General features: G+C 56.9%; 1 protein-coding gene across 1 annotated transcript; it reads left to right on the top strand.

Moving 5' to 3' along the window:
* The first annotated feature begins 773 nt into the window (after window positions 1-773).
* Window positions 774-16323, top strand: Cblc (Cbl proto-oncogene C). The gene is made up of 11 exons (XM_071604262.1): window positions 774-1126; window positions 3617-3763; window positions 3883-4039; window positions 4398-4519; window positions 6274-6411; window positions 9945-10032; window positions 10640-10771; window positions 11333-11485; window positions 11859-11939; window positions 15262-15277; window positions 15907-16323. The coding sequence occupies exons 1-11, from the start codon at window positions 774-776 to the stop codon at window positions 16170-16172; spliced, it is 1653 nt and encodes a 550-aa protein (XP_071460363.1). The 3' UTR covers window positions 16173-16323.
* Window positions 16324-17472: the final 1149 nt, after the last annotated feature.

Genomic DNA, 17472 nt, shown 5'->3' with positions numbered 1-17472 from the left:
ATACTTGCGATCCGAACTTGGCCTGGCCTCCCGGGGGCGTGGCCAGGTGGGCGTGGCAGGCCTGGCTGCGGGGGGCGGGGAACACGGCGGCCTACAGCGCCCTCTGGTGGCCCTCCCTGGCGCTGCCGGGCTCAGCTGATGCTACAGGTTCTGCAGGTCGAGAGGACAGCGGCGCCACGCCCGCCCTGTGCATTCTTGAAATCCACTCGCGCCTCGCCCTTTGGGGACCCAGAGGTCGAATTCCTTTGGAAACCTGGGTCTCTAAATTCCAGCCCAATTTCCCGCAGGGACCCCGCCATGGAGACCCAGGCATCTGAACGCCCTGTGCCTTCGTTCTGGGGGACAAAGGGATAGATAGCACTTGTTCCTGGATCTGACCCTACTAGGAAACTCAGTTCTCCGACCTCTAACCCCACGCCGCCACCAAAGACTCAGACCTTCGGCCACGACTCAAGGTTCTACTTTGGAGAGCTAACTTCCCACCCTTGTCGATCCTGTACCCAACAAAGGCCCCAGGGGTCCCCTAAGCCCTCCCCCAGCGCCCGTCTCTCCCTAAAGGGACCCAGGTCTCCCACCTGCGATTCCCACCGCTCCGGGGTCCCCTCCTCGGCCCCAGGCTCCCTTATGGAATTCAGATTTCCAAGCCCCACCTCCAGGGGACTCAGGTGCCGGAGTCCCCCAGCCCCGCCCCCTCTTCCTGACCTGCCCCGCCCCCACCTGGCAGCCGCGCCTCTCCCCGCCGCACCCATCAGTCCCGAGGCACCCAGGGACCCATGGCTGCCTCGGCGGTCCCGCGCGGGTGGCACTGGGGGGAGCCACGAGCGCTTGGCCGGGCGGTGAGGCTGCTGCAGCGCCTGGAAGAGCAATGCGGGGACCCCCGGCTGGCCCTGGGGCCCCCCTCGCTGCGGGACCTGCTGCCCCGCACCGCACAGCTCCTGCGGGAGGTGGCCAGCGCCCGGCGGGCGGCCGGTGGGGACGGCCCAGAGGGTCCCGGTGGCGCCGGGGACTTCCTCATCTTCTACTTGGCCAACCTGGAATCCAAGAGCAGACAGGTGGCAGAGCTGCTGCCGCCCCGGGGCAAGAGGGGTGCCAACGACGAGCTCTTCCGGGAGGGCTCCAGACTCAGGTGAGCAGATGTCCTTGTCCCGGAACAAAGTCTCACGAGCGAGGCCCAGGTCATGCTCCCAGCCAGCCTCTCCCTCAGACCCCGGGGTCCAGACCCCAGCCTCCCTCCCTCAGACCCTGGAGTCCTCCACCCAGGCTCTCCTCCCTGGCCCCTTCTTCCCACCCGGGAAACTGAGTCACTTCCTTGGACACCCAGCCCCCCCATCTCCCCCTTTCCTGGATCCCCTTAAAACCAGAATCCCAGTGCCCTGATCTCCCAGGAAGGGAGGGAAATTGGGGGCCCAATGGACTTCCACTGAGGGCAAGTGGATGCACCCTGGGAGCCTGAGCTCCACCCTCTTGCTTCTCTTCCTTGCAAGGGCCAGCTGAGGACCTTGGACTGGCCTGCCCACTGCGCTCTGTTCTGAACTCTAGGGAAAGGGCTACCGAGGGGCAGGGGCAGACCGCCGGAGCCTGGAGCAAGAACAAGCTCTAAACCAGCTTTTCCTGCCTCTGCAGGCTCCAAGCCCCTTCTTCAGCTCCCTAATTCAGCTGGAAATGAAACACACAGGTTCAGCAACCTGCTTCCCTGTATTTAAAAATTAGTGTTATGCCCCACCCAAGTGTCAAAAAAAATTAGTGTTATGCCCAAGACATATAATAGAACAGTGATCAAAGGAATGTTCTTTACAATATATATTTCTTCTGCATGAAAATGCAAAGGCACTGTTATTCTGGAAGGAAGAATCGACTAGTCAGACACAAGAACCACCGTGAGGCAGAATCAAATAGTCTTCCCTTAGCCAGGTACAACGGCACACACTGTCATCCCCTTGACTGGGGAGGCTGATGCAGGAGGATCCAAGTTTGAGGCCAGCCTCAACAACATAGTGCAACCTTGTTTAAAAAAAAAATAGTGGCGGGGGGTGCATGTCTGGGGATGTGGATATGATTCAGTGGTAGAGGGTCTCTGGGTTCAATCTCCAATACTAGGGGAAAAAAAAGTCTTCTCTTTATATTTAGGAGACTTGGGTTTCTGAAATCTCATTATCAATTTAAAATGTGCAAAATATGCTCATGCAAAACACAACTGGGTTCAAGGCTTGGATACAAAAGTTTGCAAGCCAAGCGAAATGAGGACAGATCTTGCTGGAGGGGATTATCCCCACAATCTAAGAGCCCCATCCTAATCTCTATGTCAAGCAAATTTCTAGAAACCCGTTGGAAAGGTGCTATAACTGCAGTGAGAGCCTCCAGTGAGAACTCTGTTCTCGGGTTCTCCATTCTAGGTTAGAGGGTTCTAGTAACTAGGAAGTCTAGGGGCTTAGTGAGCATCTGGGGGGTATGCTTAGAGTCACAGGGGTCCTACGAAGTTTTTGAGGAAGGTTCTAGACCAGTACTGTCCTTTAAAACCTAATGCTAGCCATGTAGGTCCTTTTTAATTTTCTATTAGACAAATTCCAAAAAGATCTTTGGAAAAAAAAAAAAAACTGTGATCCAGGCATGCGGGGCACACTTGTAATCCTAGTGGCTGCAGAGGCTGAGGCAGGAAGATCAAAAGTTCAACGCCAGCCTCAGCAACTTAGTGAGGCCCTAAGCAACTTAATGAGACCCTGTTTCTAAACAAATAAACAAAAACAGGTGAAATGAGTTTTAATAACATTTTTATTAGCTCACTATATAAAAAATATTATATCGATTTGAAATCAATATAAAGCAATTATTCATGTGCTTGCTCGTGGGTTTAAAAAAAAAATTGTGCTAAGTTTCTGAAATCTGCAGTGCATTCCACATTTAAAGCACACCTCTCACTCCAGATCAGCGGTATGTGTGTGGACAGTGGTTCCCATATGGACCACACAGCTCAGATTCTGCAAAGGGAGGCTACTTAGACACCGTCAGGAGCCCTGCAGACACCCCCCCCCAAGCTATTAATAGAGATTAAGAAAGCAATAAGATCAACACTGAGTGCCAACGCTGTGCCCACTCTGCTGTGTATTTTACGTGTTCAGGATGGAAAAATCCTCCTTCCCCGATGAGTCAGGGGCAGTGCTTACCTGTATTTACCCCCATTTTCCAGTTGAGAAACTGGGACATGGGAAAAAGAGAAAAAAATTGCCAAGAACCACTCAGATGAGAAGGGCAAGGGCCACCCATCCTGATCAGGAACTCAAGGAGGCTCCGCCCGCCCCCATCCCACTCGCAGGTGGAGAAAGGCTCTGAGCATGCTCTGTGGACAGGCTGCCCAGGGCCGGGGTCCCCTACTAAGCTAGCCCACCCCTCCAGCCAGGCGGGCTCTGGCCAGGCTGGGCACTGGTGGCTGGAGGCTGATTGGACATTGGGCAGCTTCTACACTTCCTTAACAGATGAGGAAACCGGGGCCCAGAGAGCGGAGGCCTCGGGACTGAGCTGCCATGGGACGGACGCTCAGCCTGTACGTTAGGAAGAGCCGGGGGCTTGGCTCTGTGGAGATCCCCAAGGTCCAGCCCATCCTCAGGGTTCATTCCTGCAGGCGACAGCTGGCCAAGCTGGCCCTCATCTTCAGCCACATGCATGCAGAGCTGAGCGCGCTGTTCCCTGGGGGGAAGTACTGCGGGCACGTGTACCAGCCCACCAAAGCCCAGGCCCACACCTTCTGGAGGGAGCGCTGCGGGGCCCGGTGAGTGGGCACTGCCTGCCCCAAGCCCCATCCTGCCCGGCCCAGGCCCCAGGAGTCGGGGGCCCCACCTACAGATCCTTCAGTCCTCAATGGAACCTCCCACCCCACCCCCCGCCCAGGTGTGTGCTGCCCTGGGCAGAGTTCCAGTCGCTCTTGTGCTCCTGCCACCCTGTGGAACCAGGCCCCATGGCCCAGGCCTTGCGCTCCACCATGGACCTCACCTGCAGTGGCCACGTGTCCGTCTTTGAGTTTGACATCTTCACCAGGCTCTTCCAGGTCAGAGAAGGCCAAGGCGGAGGCCACAACCCCTGGGTCTGAGGGAGGAGGCTGGGCCTGGCCCCCTGGGTCTGAGGGAGGGGGCTGGGCTGGACCCCTGGGTCTGAGGGAGGAGGCTGGGCCTGGACCCCTGTGTCTGAGGGAGGGGACTGGGCCTGGACCCTGGGTCTGAGGGAGGGGGCTGGGCTGGACCCCTGCGTCCTAGGGAAGGAAAGGTCTGGGGCCTTCTATATAAAGGAGGTACTGGCCAGCCCACCATGGCGCGAGCAAGGCGGCCAGACTCTCAGCCACCGGGAAGCTCTAGCGACATGGGCTGCTTCCTTGTTCCGTGGGTGACCCCAGCCCTGCTCCCTCCCAGCCCTGGCCGACCCTGCTTAAGAACTGGCAGCTCCTGGCAGTCAACCACCCGGGCTACATGGCCTTCCTCACCTATGACGAGGTCCAGGCGCGGCTGCAGGCCTGCAGGGACAAGCCAGGCAGGTAATGGTCCCTGCCTCAGCAGGACGAGGCCAGGGCTCAGGGCCTGGTCCTGGCTGGGGGGGGGGAGGGGTTGAAGCGTGACATCCCCAGAGAGTCAGGGCTCAGGTTCCTGGGACCCAGAGAATTAAGAACTCTGGAGGTCGCCTGGTGTGGGAGGATGCACACTTGAATGATGAGGCAGGAAGATCGAAGATTCTGAGCCAGACCCCCTGTCTCAAAATTTAAAAAATAACGTGTCGGGGGTGTAGCTGAGTGACAGACCCCTGCCCTGGGTTCAATTCCTAGTACCGCCCAAAACAACCAAATAAAAGAGCTCTGAGGTAGACAGTTGAGTGTCCTTGGTCACCTGTCTTTTCTCCCAGGACCCCCTGCGCCTTCCCACAGTCCAGCAGCTAAACACACAGTACCTCATCTGGTGGGGGAACGGGGTGCTGAAGACCCTGCCCACATTAGGTCTTTTTTTTTTTTTTGGTACCAGGGATTGAACCCGGGGCACTTAACAACTGAGCCACACCCCCAGCCCTTTTTCTTCTTTAATTTTGAGACAAGGTCTCACTAGATTGCTTACAGCCTCGATTGAGGCCGGCTTCCAATCTGCAATCTTCCTGCCTCAGCTGCTGGAATTACAGGCATGGGTTGGGTCCCTTTCTGATTGGTCAGAGTGACGTTGGGCCCTGGGTAAAATATTTTGACTATGACCGCACATACCTGTTGCAGCAAGACACTGGGAAAGGAGACATCTGAATCTTTTCTTTCTTTTTCTTTTTTTGGGGGCTACTGGGGTTTGAACTCAGGGGCATTCGACCACTGAACGACACCCCCAGCCCTATTTTGTATTTTATTTAGAGACAGGGTCTCACTGAGTTGCTAAGCGCAACTTAGCACCTCGCCAACGCTGAGGCTGGCTTTGAACTCACAATTCTCCTGTCTCAGCCTCCAGAGCTGCTGGGACTACAGGCGTGCACTACTGCGCCCAGACATCTGAATCTTTAAATTATTTCAAGTCAGGATTTTTTAGCTGCTGGGTCTCCCCAAAGGGCTAGAAACTGGGGAGCTGAGCCCCCTGGAACATCAAGGAGTTGAGAGAATAGGAGGTCAGGTTTGCGAGCCTTGCAGGGCTCAAGTGCAGAAGCCCAAAAAAGGCAAGTATATATCTGCACTCTTCCAGTTCTTCCGATTATACTCCAAACTGGTTTAAAGGAAAAGCAACAGGAATTGATTAATTCCTATAACTGAAAAGACTAGAGTTTGGCTTTCAGGTTCAGCTGGACCCAGGTGTCCCAGTCCTAATCTGAGACTCAGCTTCTGCTCCTACCCTGTCTCTGCTTTCGTCCATGTTAGCGTCCTTCTCAGATGTGGTCTCCCTGCCTGGTGTCAAATGGCTTCTAGGGGTCACTGTTATACACCCCACCAGTTTAGCAACCTTTGTGAAGCTGGGGCACCTGGTTCGATACTTCTAGCAAAGGTCCCTGACTCCGATTACTGAGGCCAGGGATCCTAGAATACCCTGATTGGCCAAGCCACAGTCAGGCTTGTCCCAACTTCAATGAAGGAGGGACAGAGTCTCTAAATAGCGTCAGGGATATTATTATCCCAAGAAGAGCCAGACAGGGATCTAGCCCCTCCGTGCATGCATGGGAAGTTGACATAAGGACTTAGACACCTGGATCCCCAACAGGGTGGGGGACTGGGACTTCCCCGAAGGGACAGCAGTGACCAGTCCCTCACCCCATCCTACCCACCTCTCCCTCCAGCTACATCTTCAGGCCCAGCTGTACTCGCCTGGGGCAGTGGGCCATCGGGTACGTGAGCTCAGATGGCAGCATCCTGCAGACCATCCCTTCCAATAGACCCCTGTTCCAGGTGCTCCTGGAAGGACAAAAAGGTGGCATGTGAGTTCGCGACCTGGAAGGATTGGGGTGGGTAGAATCCTGGAGGATGCGCACTGGCCCAATCACCAACCTGCAATGCTGCGGTTCCCCAGCAGGTGGCAGTCAAGGGTCTCGAGGAGGGGGCACCTCTGCTGTCCACCCAGGCTGCAGGCGGGCCAGCAGGCGGCCGCCCTGGGTGCCACACCTTGAACTTGGACTCTAGAGCTTTGCTTCTAGATCCGATGTCCTGCCCTAGGATCTAGACTGGTAGGGCGGAAACAGAGCTGGGAAGCTGCCAGGGTGTGGCTGCCCCTTTTCCTGCAGGGAAGCTGCTCTGGGTGAGGAGGGAGGGGGCAGGTTGGCTCCGGAGTTCCACCGCTGACCAGGGTTTTCCTGGTTTGGCGCTGCTGTGGAGGGAACCAGGGCGTCAGGCAAATGGTGAGCAGGTTTCCCCCACCGGCCTCCACCTGCTGGGGCTTGCTTATCAGTCACACTGTGTGATCGGTGACAGGAGATGGGTGACATTTAGGAAGGAGGCTGCTTTCTCCTGGTTTGTTTGGGTGCTGGGGGTTGAACCCAGAAGCGCCCCACCTCTGAGCTCTATCCCCAGTCCTTTTGTTTATTTTGATTTGAAATGTTATTTCTTTCCCCCTGAACCCAGGGCCTCACACCTGGTAAGCAAGTGCTCTAACTACTGAGCCACAGCCACAGCCACAGCCCATTTTTTTTGTTTCTGTTTTTTAATTTTGAAACAGGGTCTCACTAAATTGCTTCACGCCTTGCTAAATTGCTGAGGCTGTCCTCCATCTTGCAATCCTCCTGCCTCAGCCTTCTGAGTTGCTGGGATTACAGGCGTGGACCACCGCGTCCAGCAGACATGCTATTGACTCTCATTATTCACATTAGTTATATTCTATAAAATTGTTCAGTGTCTGAATTTTCAAATTCTGAGCCACTGCTCCTAGGGGACATACAGGGCCTGTAGGTCCCAACCTTTTCTGTTTTATTATTTATTTTATTTTATTTACTTTTTTATTGGATGCTTGGGTTTTCTTTGTTGTTGTTTTGAGGGATTCTTATTCTTGTTTGTTTTGCAGTTCTTTTTGTTTGTTTGTTTGTTTGTTTGTTTTTAATGTGCTGTGGCATGTGTCTGTAATCCCAGGGACTCTGAGGCTGAGGCAGGAGGATCCCATGTTCGAGGCCAGCCTCAGCAATTTAGGGAGGCCCTAAACAACTCAGGGAGACCTTGTCTCAAAATTAAAAACATAAAAAGGGCTGGGGATGTGGCTCCGTGGTTTAAGTGCCCCTGAGTTCAACCCCTGGTACCAAAAATGAAACAAAAAATGTATTGGGCCGGGCTCCGAGGCACACGCCTAGAGCCCCAGTAACTCAGGAGGCTGAGGCAGGAGGATCACAAGTTCAAGGCCAGCCTGGGCAATTTAGCAAGACTTTGTCTCAAAATAAGAATGAAAAAAGGGCTGGGGATGAGGCTCGGTGGCACAGCGATTGCCTGGCAGGGGTGAGTCCCTGGTTGCAGCCCCAGCACCTTCAGAAAAACAAGTATTGGGCCACATTTGGCCAATCAATCACTGCATAATAACCCTTATGTGTTTTTGTTAAAGTCAACTTAAGACACATTGTTGACTCATTCGCAACGGAACCCCTGGCCTCCGGTAGCCCTGCAGCTCAGGCGGGAACAGAGTTGCCCAGCACATTCTCTGGCTAAGGCCCGTCCCAGCCCCCTCTCCCTTAGGCAAATAGATGGCACTTTAGTTCCACTCTTGGGGCCCTTTAAATCAGCAAATCAACAAAAAGCATGAAAATGGGAGGAATGTGGCACTGAACAGACTGTGACAAAGACACTGGGTTACAGTCCAGGAGCCAAGCCCTGGCAGGCACAGCTGCTTGTCCCGCCCCAGCCGACCAGGAGCACCAGAGGGCTCAGAGCCATCACGACTCTGCGCATGTCCGTCAATGGCCACAAGAGTATTGATTGAGGGTTTCACATCGATGTTAGAGACAGGCAAATCCGAAATCCGCAAATAACGACCTCTTGTATAGACACGCTCATGGACCTGTTTTTAGTTGTCAATGGACTTTATTTATTTATACTCAGTGCTGAGAATCGAACCCAGTGCCTCGCACATAAGAGGCAAGCGCTCTACCACTGAGCCACCGCCCCAGCCCCCACATGTACGTTTATTACCTCCCTACTTGACAGCTCAGGAAACAGGCACAGAGAGGCAGAGACATTTGTCCAGGTCGCACAGCTACAGAGTACTGAGCTGGGGTTTGAAGTCGGGCAGCCAGGCTCAGAGCAGCCCTGGCTCACAGAACCCACCGAATCCTGAGTCATCTGCCGGCTCCAGGTCAGAGTTCTTGGAGAAGAGGATCCCAGGGTTAAGAACAAATGAGAGGCGGGGGCTGTGGCTCAGTGCAGAGCACTTGCCTGGTATGTGTGAGGTACTGGGTTCCATCCTTGGCACCACATAAAAATAAACACACAAAGACATGCTGTCCAACTACACAAACAAACAAACAGATGAGAGGGGCCAGGGGCACACTGTCATCCCAATGGCGTGGCTGAGAGCCTGAGGCAGGAGGATCTTGAGTTCAGAGCCAGCCTCAGCAACTTAGGCCCTAAGCAACTCAGCGAGACCCTGTCTCTAAATTAAATATAAAAAGGGTTGGGGACCTGGCTCAGTGGTTAAGTGCCCTGGGCTCACCCCCGCCTCCCGCATTAAAAAAAAAAATAGTTTGGGGCTGGGGCTCAGTGAAGGAGCCCTTGCCCAGCACCCGGTGTGTGTTGCCAGCTCCCAACATTTTGCAGATGAGAAAACCAAGGCCTGAGAGAGGGGAGGGACACCAAGCTGTGTGTCCCAGCATGGTGGCCTTCCGGGTCTGAAGTCACCCTAGCTGCCCCCTCCTATGGGCCTTGTCTTAGTCTCTGCTATCCACCTTTGCCCCTGGTCGGATCCTGTCCATTGTACAGATGGGAAAACTGAGGCCAGGGAGGTAGCATTGCCCAGCCTAGGAAGGGCCACAGTAGGGTCCAGTCAGCAGTCCTGTGACTCTGCGGCTGGCCTGAGACTGCAGTAATGACCAGATGGGACCCCAGAGGGTCCAGAGCCTTCTCAGCTGCCCGGGAGGCCCGTCCTGAGAGCCGGCCAGTCCAGCTCTGGGTCTTGCTGTGTGAGCCTCGGGGCACTGTGTAAGGTGAGAAGCGGTGCTGATGGCCCCCGAGGCCATCTCGTAGTCCTCAGATTGGAAGATCCTAGGATTTGGTCGCCCCAACTCTAAAATCTGTCATGGCCGGGCCTGGAGGCGGCAGGGGGTCCCAGGGGCCTCGGCCTGTGGATTCACTCAGCCTCTGGGCTGTGACCCTGCTCCTAGAGCCAAGGGACACAGCCCTGCCCTGGGGATCCAAGGGACACACCTGCTCTGGAAATCCCAGGATAAAGAAGGGAGATATCCCCAGGCTGTGGGAGCGGGTCCTGGTCAGTGTGGGGTGGGCCCTGGGAACCCCCTCAGGGTCCCCCTCTCCCCTTCCCCAGCTACCTCTACCCCGATGGGAAGAAGCACAACCCAGACCTGACAGAGCTCTGCCGCGCAGAACCCCACCAGCGCATCCATGTGTCGGAGGTGAGGGCCCCGGTCCCCTCACTGCCCCTGCCATCCCCACCCGGCCTTGGCTCGGACACCTTGGCCTTGGGTCGGAGTGCTGGCCTCATGGCTCTGTGACCTTGGGTAAATTACTTGGCCTCTCTGAGGCTCAGTCCATCCTGTGGAAACTACAGCTCCTCCTGCCTCCTTCCCGGGGGTTCTCATGGGGATTAAACAAGGAAATAAGATCTGGTTAGGTCATCAGAACAGCTAATGCACTTGAGTGCCTACCAGTGACAGCCCTGCGCCAGTGCTTAGTCTTTGGAGCCATTCCAGGGGGAAGAGAAACCAAGAATTAAAAAAGAAAAACAAATCTAGTGTAAGTATATCCCATGCAATATTTGGGATAAACTTATGCTCGAATTCTGTTCACTGCTCACCTGAACTTCACATTTCCCGGGGCATCCTACGTGGTTCTGACAACCCCGGGGTAGATAACCCCAGAGAGGAGGCATGGGAGGCCCTGCACACCCGCGACCTTGAACTTGGGGGAGGCTTCAGGGTGGACACAGGGGTGGGGACTTGCTTCCTGTCCTCCCAGGGTCTCGCCCACCTGTTCTGTCCTCCCTGTCGCCTCACCTGTCAGGAGCAGCTGCAGCTGTACTGGGCCATGAACTCCACCTTCGAGCTCTGCAAGATCTGCGCCGAGAGGGACAAGGACGTGAGGATCGAGCCGTGCGGCCACCTGCTCTGCAGCCACTGCCTGGCTGCGTGGCAGGTGGGGCTGACCCTCTCCTGCCGGCTCGCCCGGTCTCCCCTCTACAGGAAAAGCCCCGACAGCATTTCCCAGGCGCCTCGTTTTCAGATGGGGAAACTGAGGCCGGGGACAGAGCCCTGCCCGGGCTCCCTCGGGGGCCAGTGTCTGCAGCTGGTCTGTGTCACCTCGGCCTGCACGCGACCCGCGACCCAGCTCTCCTTCTCAGACCAGTTATCAGTGAAAAGGGCTGCGCAATCCAGAGCCAGTAGCTCTGCCTCTCTGGGCCTCAGCCTGGGAGCACAGGGCTATTGACAGGGACCCCCACAGGCCAGAGTAGCGGCCCGACCCACAATGCCCCTGGCAAAGGCCCGGCCTGAGGCTGCTGCCCAGGTCCCGCTGGCCCCTGGGCGCTCCTGGCTCCCAGGCTCTTCCCTGCCTCCCACCCCTCCTGGCTCCCGCCCCCTCCCTCCCTGTCCCTGGCTCCTCCTGTCGCTGGGTTGGAGGTGGAGGTCCTCCCAGTCCCCAAGGACGAGGGACATGGTGCAGAACAGGGAGACGCTGACCTGTCCTCCGCCCCGCCAGCACGCAGAGAGTCAGACCTGCCCCTTCTGCCGACGGGAGATCAAGGGCCGAGAGGCTGTGAGCATCTATCAGTTCCAAGGGAGGCCAGCAGCAGAGGCCACCATTGAGAACCCAGAGGACAGCAGTGACCAGGAAGACGGGGAGTTGGAGCAGGTAAGCAGGATGGGCAGGGCCAGAAACAGGGCCCCGGGGCCTGATGGATGATAGGCTGGGCCTGGACCCTGGGGCTAAGAGAGGAGGCTGGGCCTGGACCCTGGGGCTGGGCCTGGACCCTGGGGCTAAGAGAGGAGGCTGGGCCTGGACCCTGGGGCTGGGCCTGGACCTTGGGTGCTAGAGGCCTGGGTGTTTGCTTCCCCCAGGGCCTGGGGCTGTGGCTTTCTCATGCTGTCCCCTGAGGGTTGGGACTCTGTCTTGCTTTCTGTTATATCTGGAGTCTAGAGCTGTGCCCGGTCCTGCCTCCAGGCAGAAGCGTCTGTGGGCGTGAAGAAAATGGCCGCTCACAACCCCTCTCCGCCGTCTCCTCTAGGTGGCCCCCTCTGCTCCCCCACTGCCCCCTCGGCTAGATCTGTCCTCAGGGAGACCCAGAAGTGAAGGCCAGTTGAAGGTGGTGAGTGTTGCTGTTCTGGGCTGGGGTGGGGGCGTGGGCAAGGTGGTCTCTCGCTCAGCCCCAGGGTCCTGTGGTGGTGGTGCTGAGGGCTCTGAGGCTCAGGCTTGGTGCTCCTCCTCAGCACCCGTGGTGAGTCCCTGCTGTGGTCTGGCATCTGCCACCTCCGTGGCCTCTCCTCTGCCTTCCTCTTGACTCATCCCTCTCACTGCTCTCCTTCCGTGTCCAGGACATGTCCTACCTCAGGGCCTTTGCACCAGCTGTCCCCTTGGCCTAGCGTGCCTTTCCCCAGGCTCAGTTTCCCACTTCCTCTCCGGGAGGCCTTCCCTGACCCTCCAACCCCACCCTGCGATGCTCTCTTGGTGATTTTCCCCACCTGGCAGGGTGGGAGGTGTCGTTTCCTAAGCCAAACCCCTTTTTAGGTCTAGATTTTGTCTTATTCTCTCTTCTCCTTTTTTTTTTTTTTAATTTTTTAGTTGTAGATGGACACACAATGTCTTTATTTATTTTTATGTGGTGCTGAGGATCGAACCCAGTGCCTCACACATGCCAGGCAAGCGCTTCACCACTGAGCTACAGCCCCAGCCCCTTATTCTCTCGTCTATCTCCAGAGTCTAGAACAGTGCCTGACACTGATACTTGACAGGTGCTCAATAAATAGGGGTTGAATAAACAGAGCCCAGTCTTCCCAATAGCCCTATAAAGCTGAAAATGTTTCTCTCCTCATTTTCTACAAGAAAAACACTCAGAGAGGTGGCTGAGATGGCCTGAAGCCACACAGCCTGAAAAAGGATAAGCCAGCATTGGGGTCTTTAAGCACCCCCCAAAACCATCTGCTTTTTTTTTTTTTTCCGTGCCGGGGATGGAACCCAGGGCCTTGAGCTTCCAGGGAAATGCTCTGCCCACGGAGCCCCAGCCCAGCCCCCATGGGCTGATTTTTTAAGGGCGTCGGGCCTTGCTGTCTCCCCCACTCCCACCCCTGGAGTTTCAGAGGCCCTGGCCTGGCGGGGAGGGCGGTGCGCGGGAGCAGGCCCCGCCTGGATCAATACTGCTCCGACCTCCAACCAAGGCAGGAAGTCCGGGAACATTAGCGACCACAGCAAACAAGGAGCCGCAGGAAGGGGGCGGCGGGCCTGGGGGTGCGGCGGGGAGGCTAAAAACAGACCTGGACCTGCAGCCAACAGCAAATGGAAACATTAGGAGGCACTCAGCGGCTCCCTGGGGACAGCCAGGGGACACTGCCAGCCGGGAACAGGGCTGAGGGGCACCTCCGGTCGGATGGGCATGCGTTCACCTGCCAGTGCCCTCCCTCCTGGCAAACCCCTTCCTCTTCCTCCTCCCCAGGCCTTCCTGGTTCAAATTCCAGGCAACAGCTGCTGCCTCTCTCTCTCTCTCTCTCTCTCTCTCTCTCTCTCTCTCTCTCTCTCTGGTACTGGAGACTGAACCCCGGGGCACTTAACCACTGAGTCACATCCCCAGTACCCCCTTACCCCCCTTGTTTTTAATTTTGAGACTGGGCCTCCTTGCTAAGTTGCTGAGGCTGACCTCAAACTTACAATCCTCCCGCCTCAGCCTCCCAAGTGGCTGGAATTATGGGCGTGCACCACCGTGCCCACCCAGCTATGCCTGCTCTTTCATTTTTCAAAGCACAGCAAAAGACAAAGCCCTGGGCTTGCTACTTCTCAGCAAGGTGACTGTCATCATGACAACAGTTAATGTGTGACTTTTGCTATGGGCTTGGCACAGGGCCTCCCACCTGCCAGGCAAGCCCTCTACCCCTGAGCTACACCCCAGCCCTGGCACTGTTTTTGAACCTATTCAGTTGTCACCACAGGTCAGGAGCAGGCACACACCTGTGATCCCAGTGACCCTGGAGGCCAAGGTGGGAGGATGGCAAGTTCAAGGTCAGCCTCAGGAACTCAGCCAGACCCTGGCTCTAAATAAAAAATAGAAAGAGCTGGGGATGTGGCTCAGTGGGAAAGTGCCCCTGACTTCAATCTCTAGTACAACAAATAAATAAATAGATAAAGTCACGACAGCCCTGTTATGATTACAGAGGGGGACAGTGAGGCTCAGGAGCTGAATGTCACACAGCCCACGGGTGACGGAGTCAGAATGAGGACCCAGGTCTCTGGCTGTACCTGCCAGGACTCATGTTCCACCCCTCTGTGGGCCTGGACCCTCTGGTCTGTACAGTGGGCGGGATGGTCCTCTCTGCCACGGAGTCCACCATGGGCTCTGGATGCGGTGGGCTGTGTCCGTGGCCTGTCACTGCCGTCATGATCTGCACATGGGGCTCTGTCATCAGGCACCTCCCTGCACACCACTGTTCTCCGTCTTAGAAACCCACCTCTAGGGGATGACCCCGTCACTGAGCAAGACCCTGGCACACCACGGGTCACTGAACCCTCAGGCTTGTGAAACCGGAGAGATCTGGCGACCAGAACCCAAATCAGATCCCCCGTCACTTCTCAGCACCCTCTGCCAGCTCCCCAGGCCTCCGGGACTCCAGGGAAGCCCTCTGCTCCCTCCATAGGGCCTGCAGATCCAGCCCCTGCTCCCGTGAGCCCCTCGCTGACCTTCCAAGGAGCCCGCAGACCCCCACTTCCCTGCCGCCTTTTTGTGCTCAGGCTTCGGCCCAATCAGTCCCGGCTCCTGGAGGCCTCCCTGGTCGCCCTCCTGTCTTGGTCACCCCGCCCTCCCCTGCCCCCCCCCACGCACTCAGAAAGACCTGGAACACAGGATACTTCCTGGTTTGTGAGCTGATTGCTCACGTCCAGCCTCTGGCTCAGCAGACCTTGGTTCCTCCGGCACGGGAAGTTTTTATTTATTTTTTTCTGTCTTATCCACATTTCTGAACTCAGATGCTCAGGGAATGTTTGTGGGATACATGGACAAGGGGATGGAGGCATGAACAGACGGACGGACAGACAAGACAGAACGTTTTCCCACTCAAGGCAGAAGCATGAGGGGAAAAGACGGCATGGATTAGGGATAAGACTCTGTCACAGGGCCCCTCGCCCACCACGGTGTCACCCTGTGAATTGGCACTGCCAGTCCCTAGGCCGCCCCTCACCTGGGACATTTCTGAATCTCTTCCCCTGCAGGCCCCTCTGCCTCTGCCCAGGCTCAGGCCTCCCCTTCCCTTGCCGAGAATCAGGAATGTGGCCTCAGCCCCTTGGGATGTCACCTCCTGCCCCCAGACCACCGAGGGGGCCACAGAGTAAGTGGAAAGACAGCTGGCCCGAGACTCGGGGGTGAAGAAGGTGGGGGAGAAACACCCCGGACTCAGGAAGCTCACGGCCCCCAACTCCCTCCCCTGCAGAAATTTCTAAAGGGAAGCTCCTGCCCCCAGCCGCCCCTGTGGGACCCGCGATCACACCCCACGCTGGAGGCCAGGTGAGCCCCAGACTCTCCAGGCTCCCTCCCCAGCTAGCCCCATGCCCTCCGCCCGCTCTGCCCAGGGGAGTGATCTCACGCCCGCGTCTCTCTGCATCGCAGGGTGCCCAGATGTGCTGCAGAAGGAGCCGCAGGGGTGGACGGGGCTTGTGAGGCGGAAATAAACTGTCAAGCCTGGTGGGTCCTCCCGTGTGTAAGGAGCAGGGCAGCGGCCACCAGGGGGCAGCTTGGCACTGGGAAAGGGCGTTCCCGGGGCCTGATGCCCTCCTGGTCCACTCCAGAGGCTGGGCCCTGGCCCCATCTACCCTCAGAGCTTCCCAGGGAATGGGGTCCCCAGCCTCTTCCGCCAGCTCCAGGAGTCCTGCCTCCCAAGCTGTCGGCAAACCAGACCCCTGCCTCCTCTGTCACCGCAAAATCACCCCAGACTCATCCCAGAACTGTGGCCCTGGTCAAAAAGAGCCCGTGATTCCTTGGGAGCTAGTTGGGCTCCCAGGCTCGCCACGACCTGCTCTTATCGCTCGTTCTCCATTCCCCGTGGGTCCTTCTGCCAGGCGAGGTGGCACCGGGAAAGCATCTCCCATGGCCTCACTAATCCCAAGGGACCCAGCTCCCTCCCGTCAGGCTAACCCAGCCCCCACCCTGAGGGCAGGCCCTGTGCCAGGCCCTGGGCTGAGCAGCGGCCACTGCCCGCCCTGCAGCTCAGAGTCCAGTGGGGGAGAGAGACCTGGAGCCCAGGGTGGGCACGGCTGGGGTGGGGGACCCCAGGGCTGCAGGAGCGCACAGGGACGCCTGACCCAGCCTGGAAAAGCCAGGAAGGCTTCCAGGAGGAGACTCTGAGCCCAGAAGGCCATGGGAAGGGGCTTGAAATGTATCACAGACTGAGTTCCAAGCAACAGAAGCCGCCTCTTGGGACAGAAAGGGAACCTATTGAGAGGATTCTGGGTCACTCACAGAAACCGGGAGTAAACAGGAGAGCCAGGATTGGAAAAGGAGCAAGAAGACTGGCAGCCAGCCAGCACCGGCCACCAGCCACAGTCACCCCACAGAACCAGTCTGATGAGGACACGCTGGTGCCCGATGAGCACCGGACACTGCAGTCACCCCACTGCCCGAGCCGCCCTAGAAGCAGGACGGGCTGCCCCATTCATTAGCTGCGCTCATCACAAATCCTCTCCAACTTAGCGGCGCAGGATGGCAACGGTTGCCTTAGTGCTGAGGGTGCTGGGCGGATCCAGGGTGGGGCTCGGCTGAGTGGTTCCACCCTGGGAGTGGGTGCCATCAAATGGAGCCGTCCATGGTTCCAGGCTACCCTGCGCAGAGTGGTTGGAGGCTGGCCAGGGTCTCTGAAGTCTCCACACTTCCAAGAGTGGGCTCTGGACCTGCTGGCGTGGGCCCCCCCAGCACAGCTGCTCCAGGGAGTGCTTGGTGGGTTTCCTGTGAGGAAGGCCGGCCTCCACCTCCATCCCTCTGCACCCAGGATTCAACCAACTGTGCATCCAACACAGACGTGACTTTTGGTACTGGGGATTGAACCCAGAGGCATTTTACCACTGAGCCACATTCCCAGTCTTTTTTCATTTTGAGACAGGGTCTCATTAAGTTGCTCAGAGCATCGCTAAACTGCTGAGCCTGGCTTTGAACTTGCAATCCTCCTGCCTCCGCCTCCCAAGCCTCTGGGATGACAGATGTGCACCACCACACCTGGCAAGTCTGACCTCTTGATGGGAGGTCCAGCTCTGTAGGTGACTGTCGCCAGCTGGCCAGGCTGGCGAGATGAGCTGTATTCAAAGGAGCTGACTATATCAGTAATTAAGAAAACGGCGAAGAAACCATGCAGCACAGGAACATGAGTTTCTAAGGTCAAGGGCGGGACTGTTCAGTGACCCCAAGGGTCAGCTCCTCGCTGGGCAGTGCTAGAAAGAGAGCATGTACCGGATTCTTTTTATTTTAGAGGGGGGACACACACAGCCTTCCAGATCTGCGAGGATTCAACCAAACTTGGATCTAAAATATTCAGGGAAAAAATTGCATCTATAGGGAGGTTGGATGGAATGTTCTTCACCAAATAAGGCAGAGAATGGGGTTTGGAAGGTGGAGTCTTGCTTTGTGATGTCTTGTGGTCAGCAGATTGATTGAC

This window comes from Marmota flaviventris, chromosome 18, assembly GCF_047511675.1.
Source record: "Marmota flaviventris isolate mMarFla1 chromosome 18, mMarFla1.hap1, whole genome shotgun sequence".
Taxonomy (NCBI): domain Eukaryota; kingdom Metazoa; phylum Chordata; class Mammalia; order Rodentia; family Sciuridae; genus Marmota; species Marmota flaviventris.
Note: the sequence above shows the minus strand (reverse complement) of the source record. Positions and strands in the feature narration are given on the sequence as shown.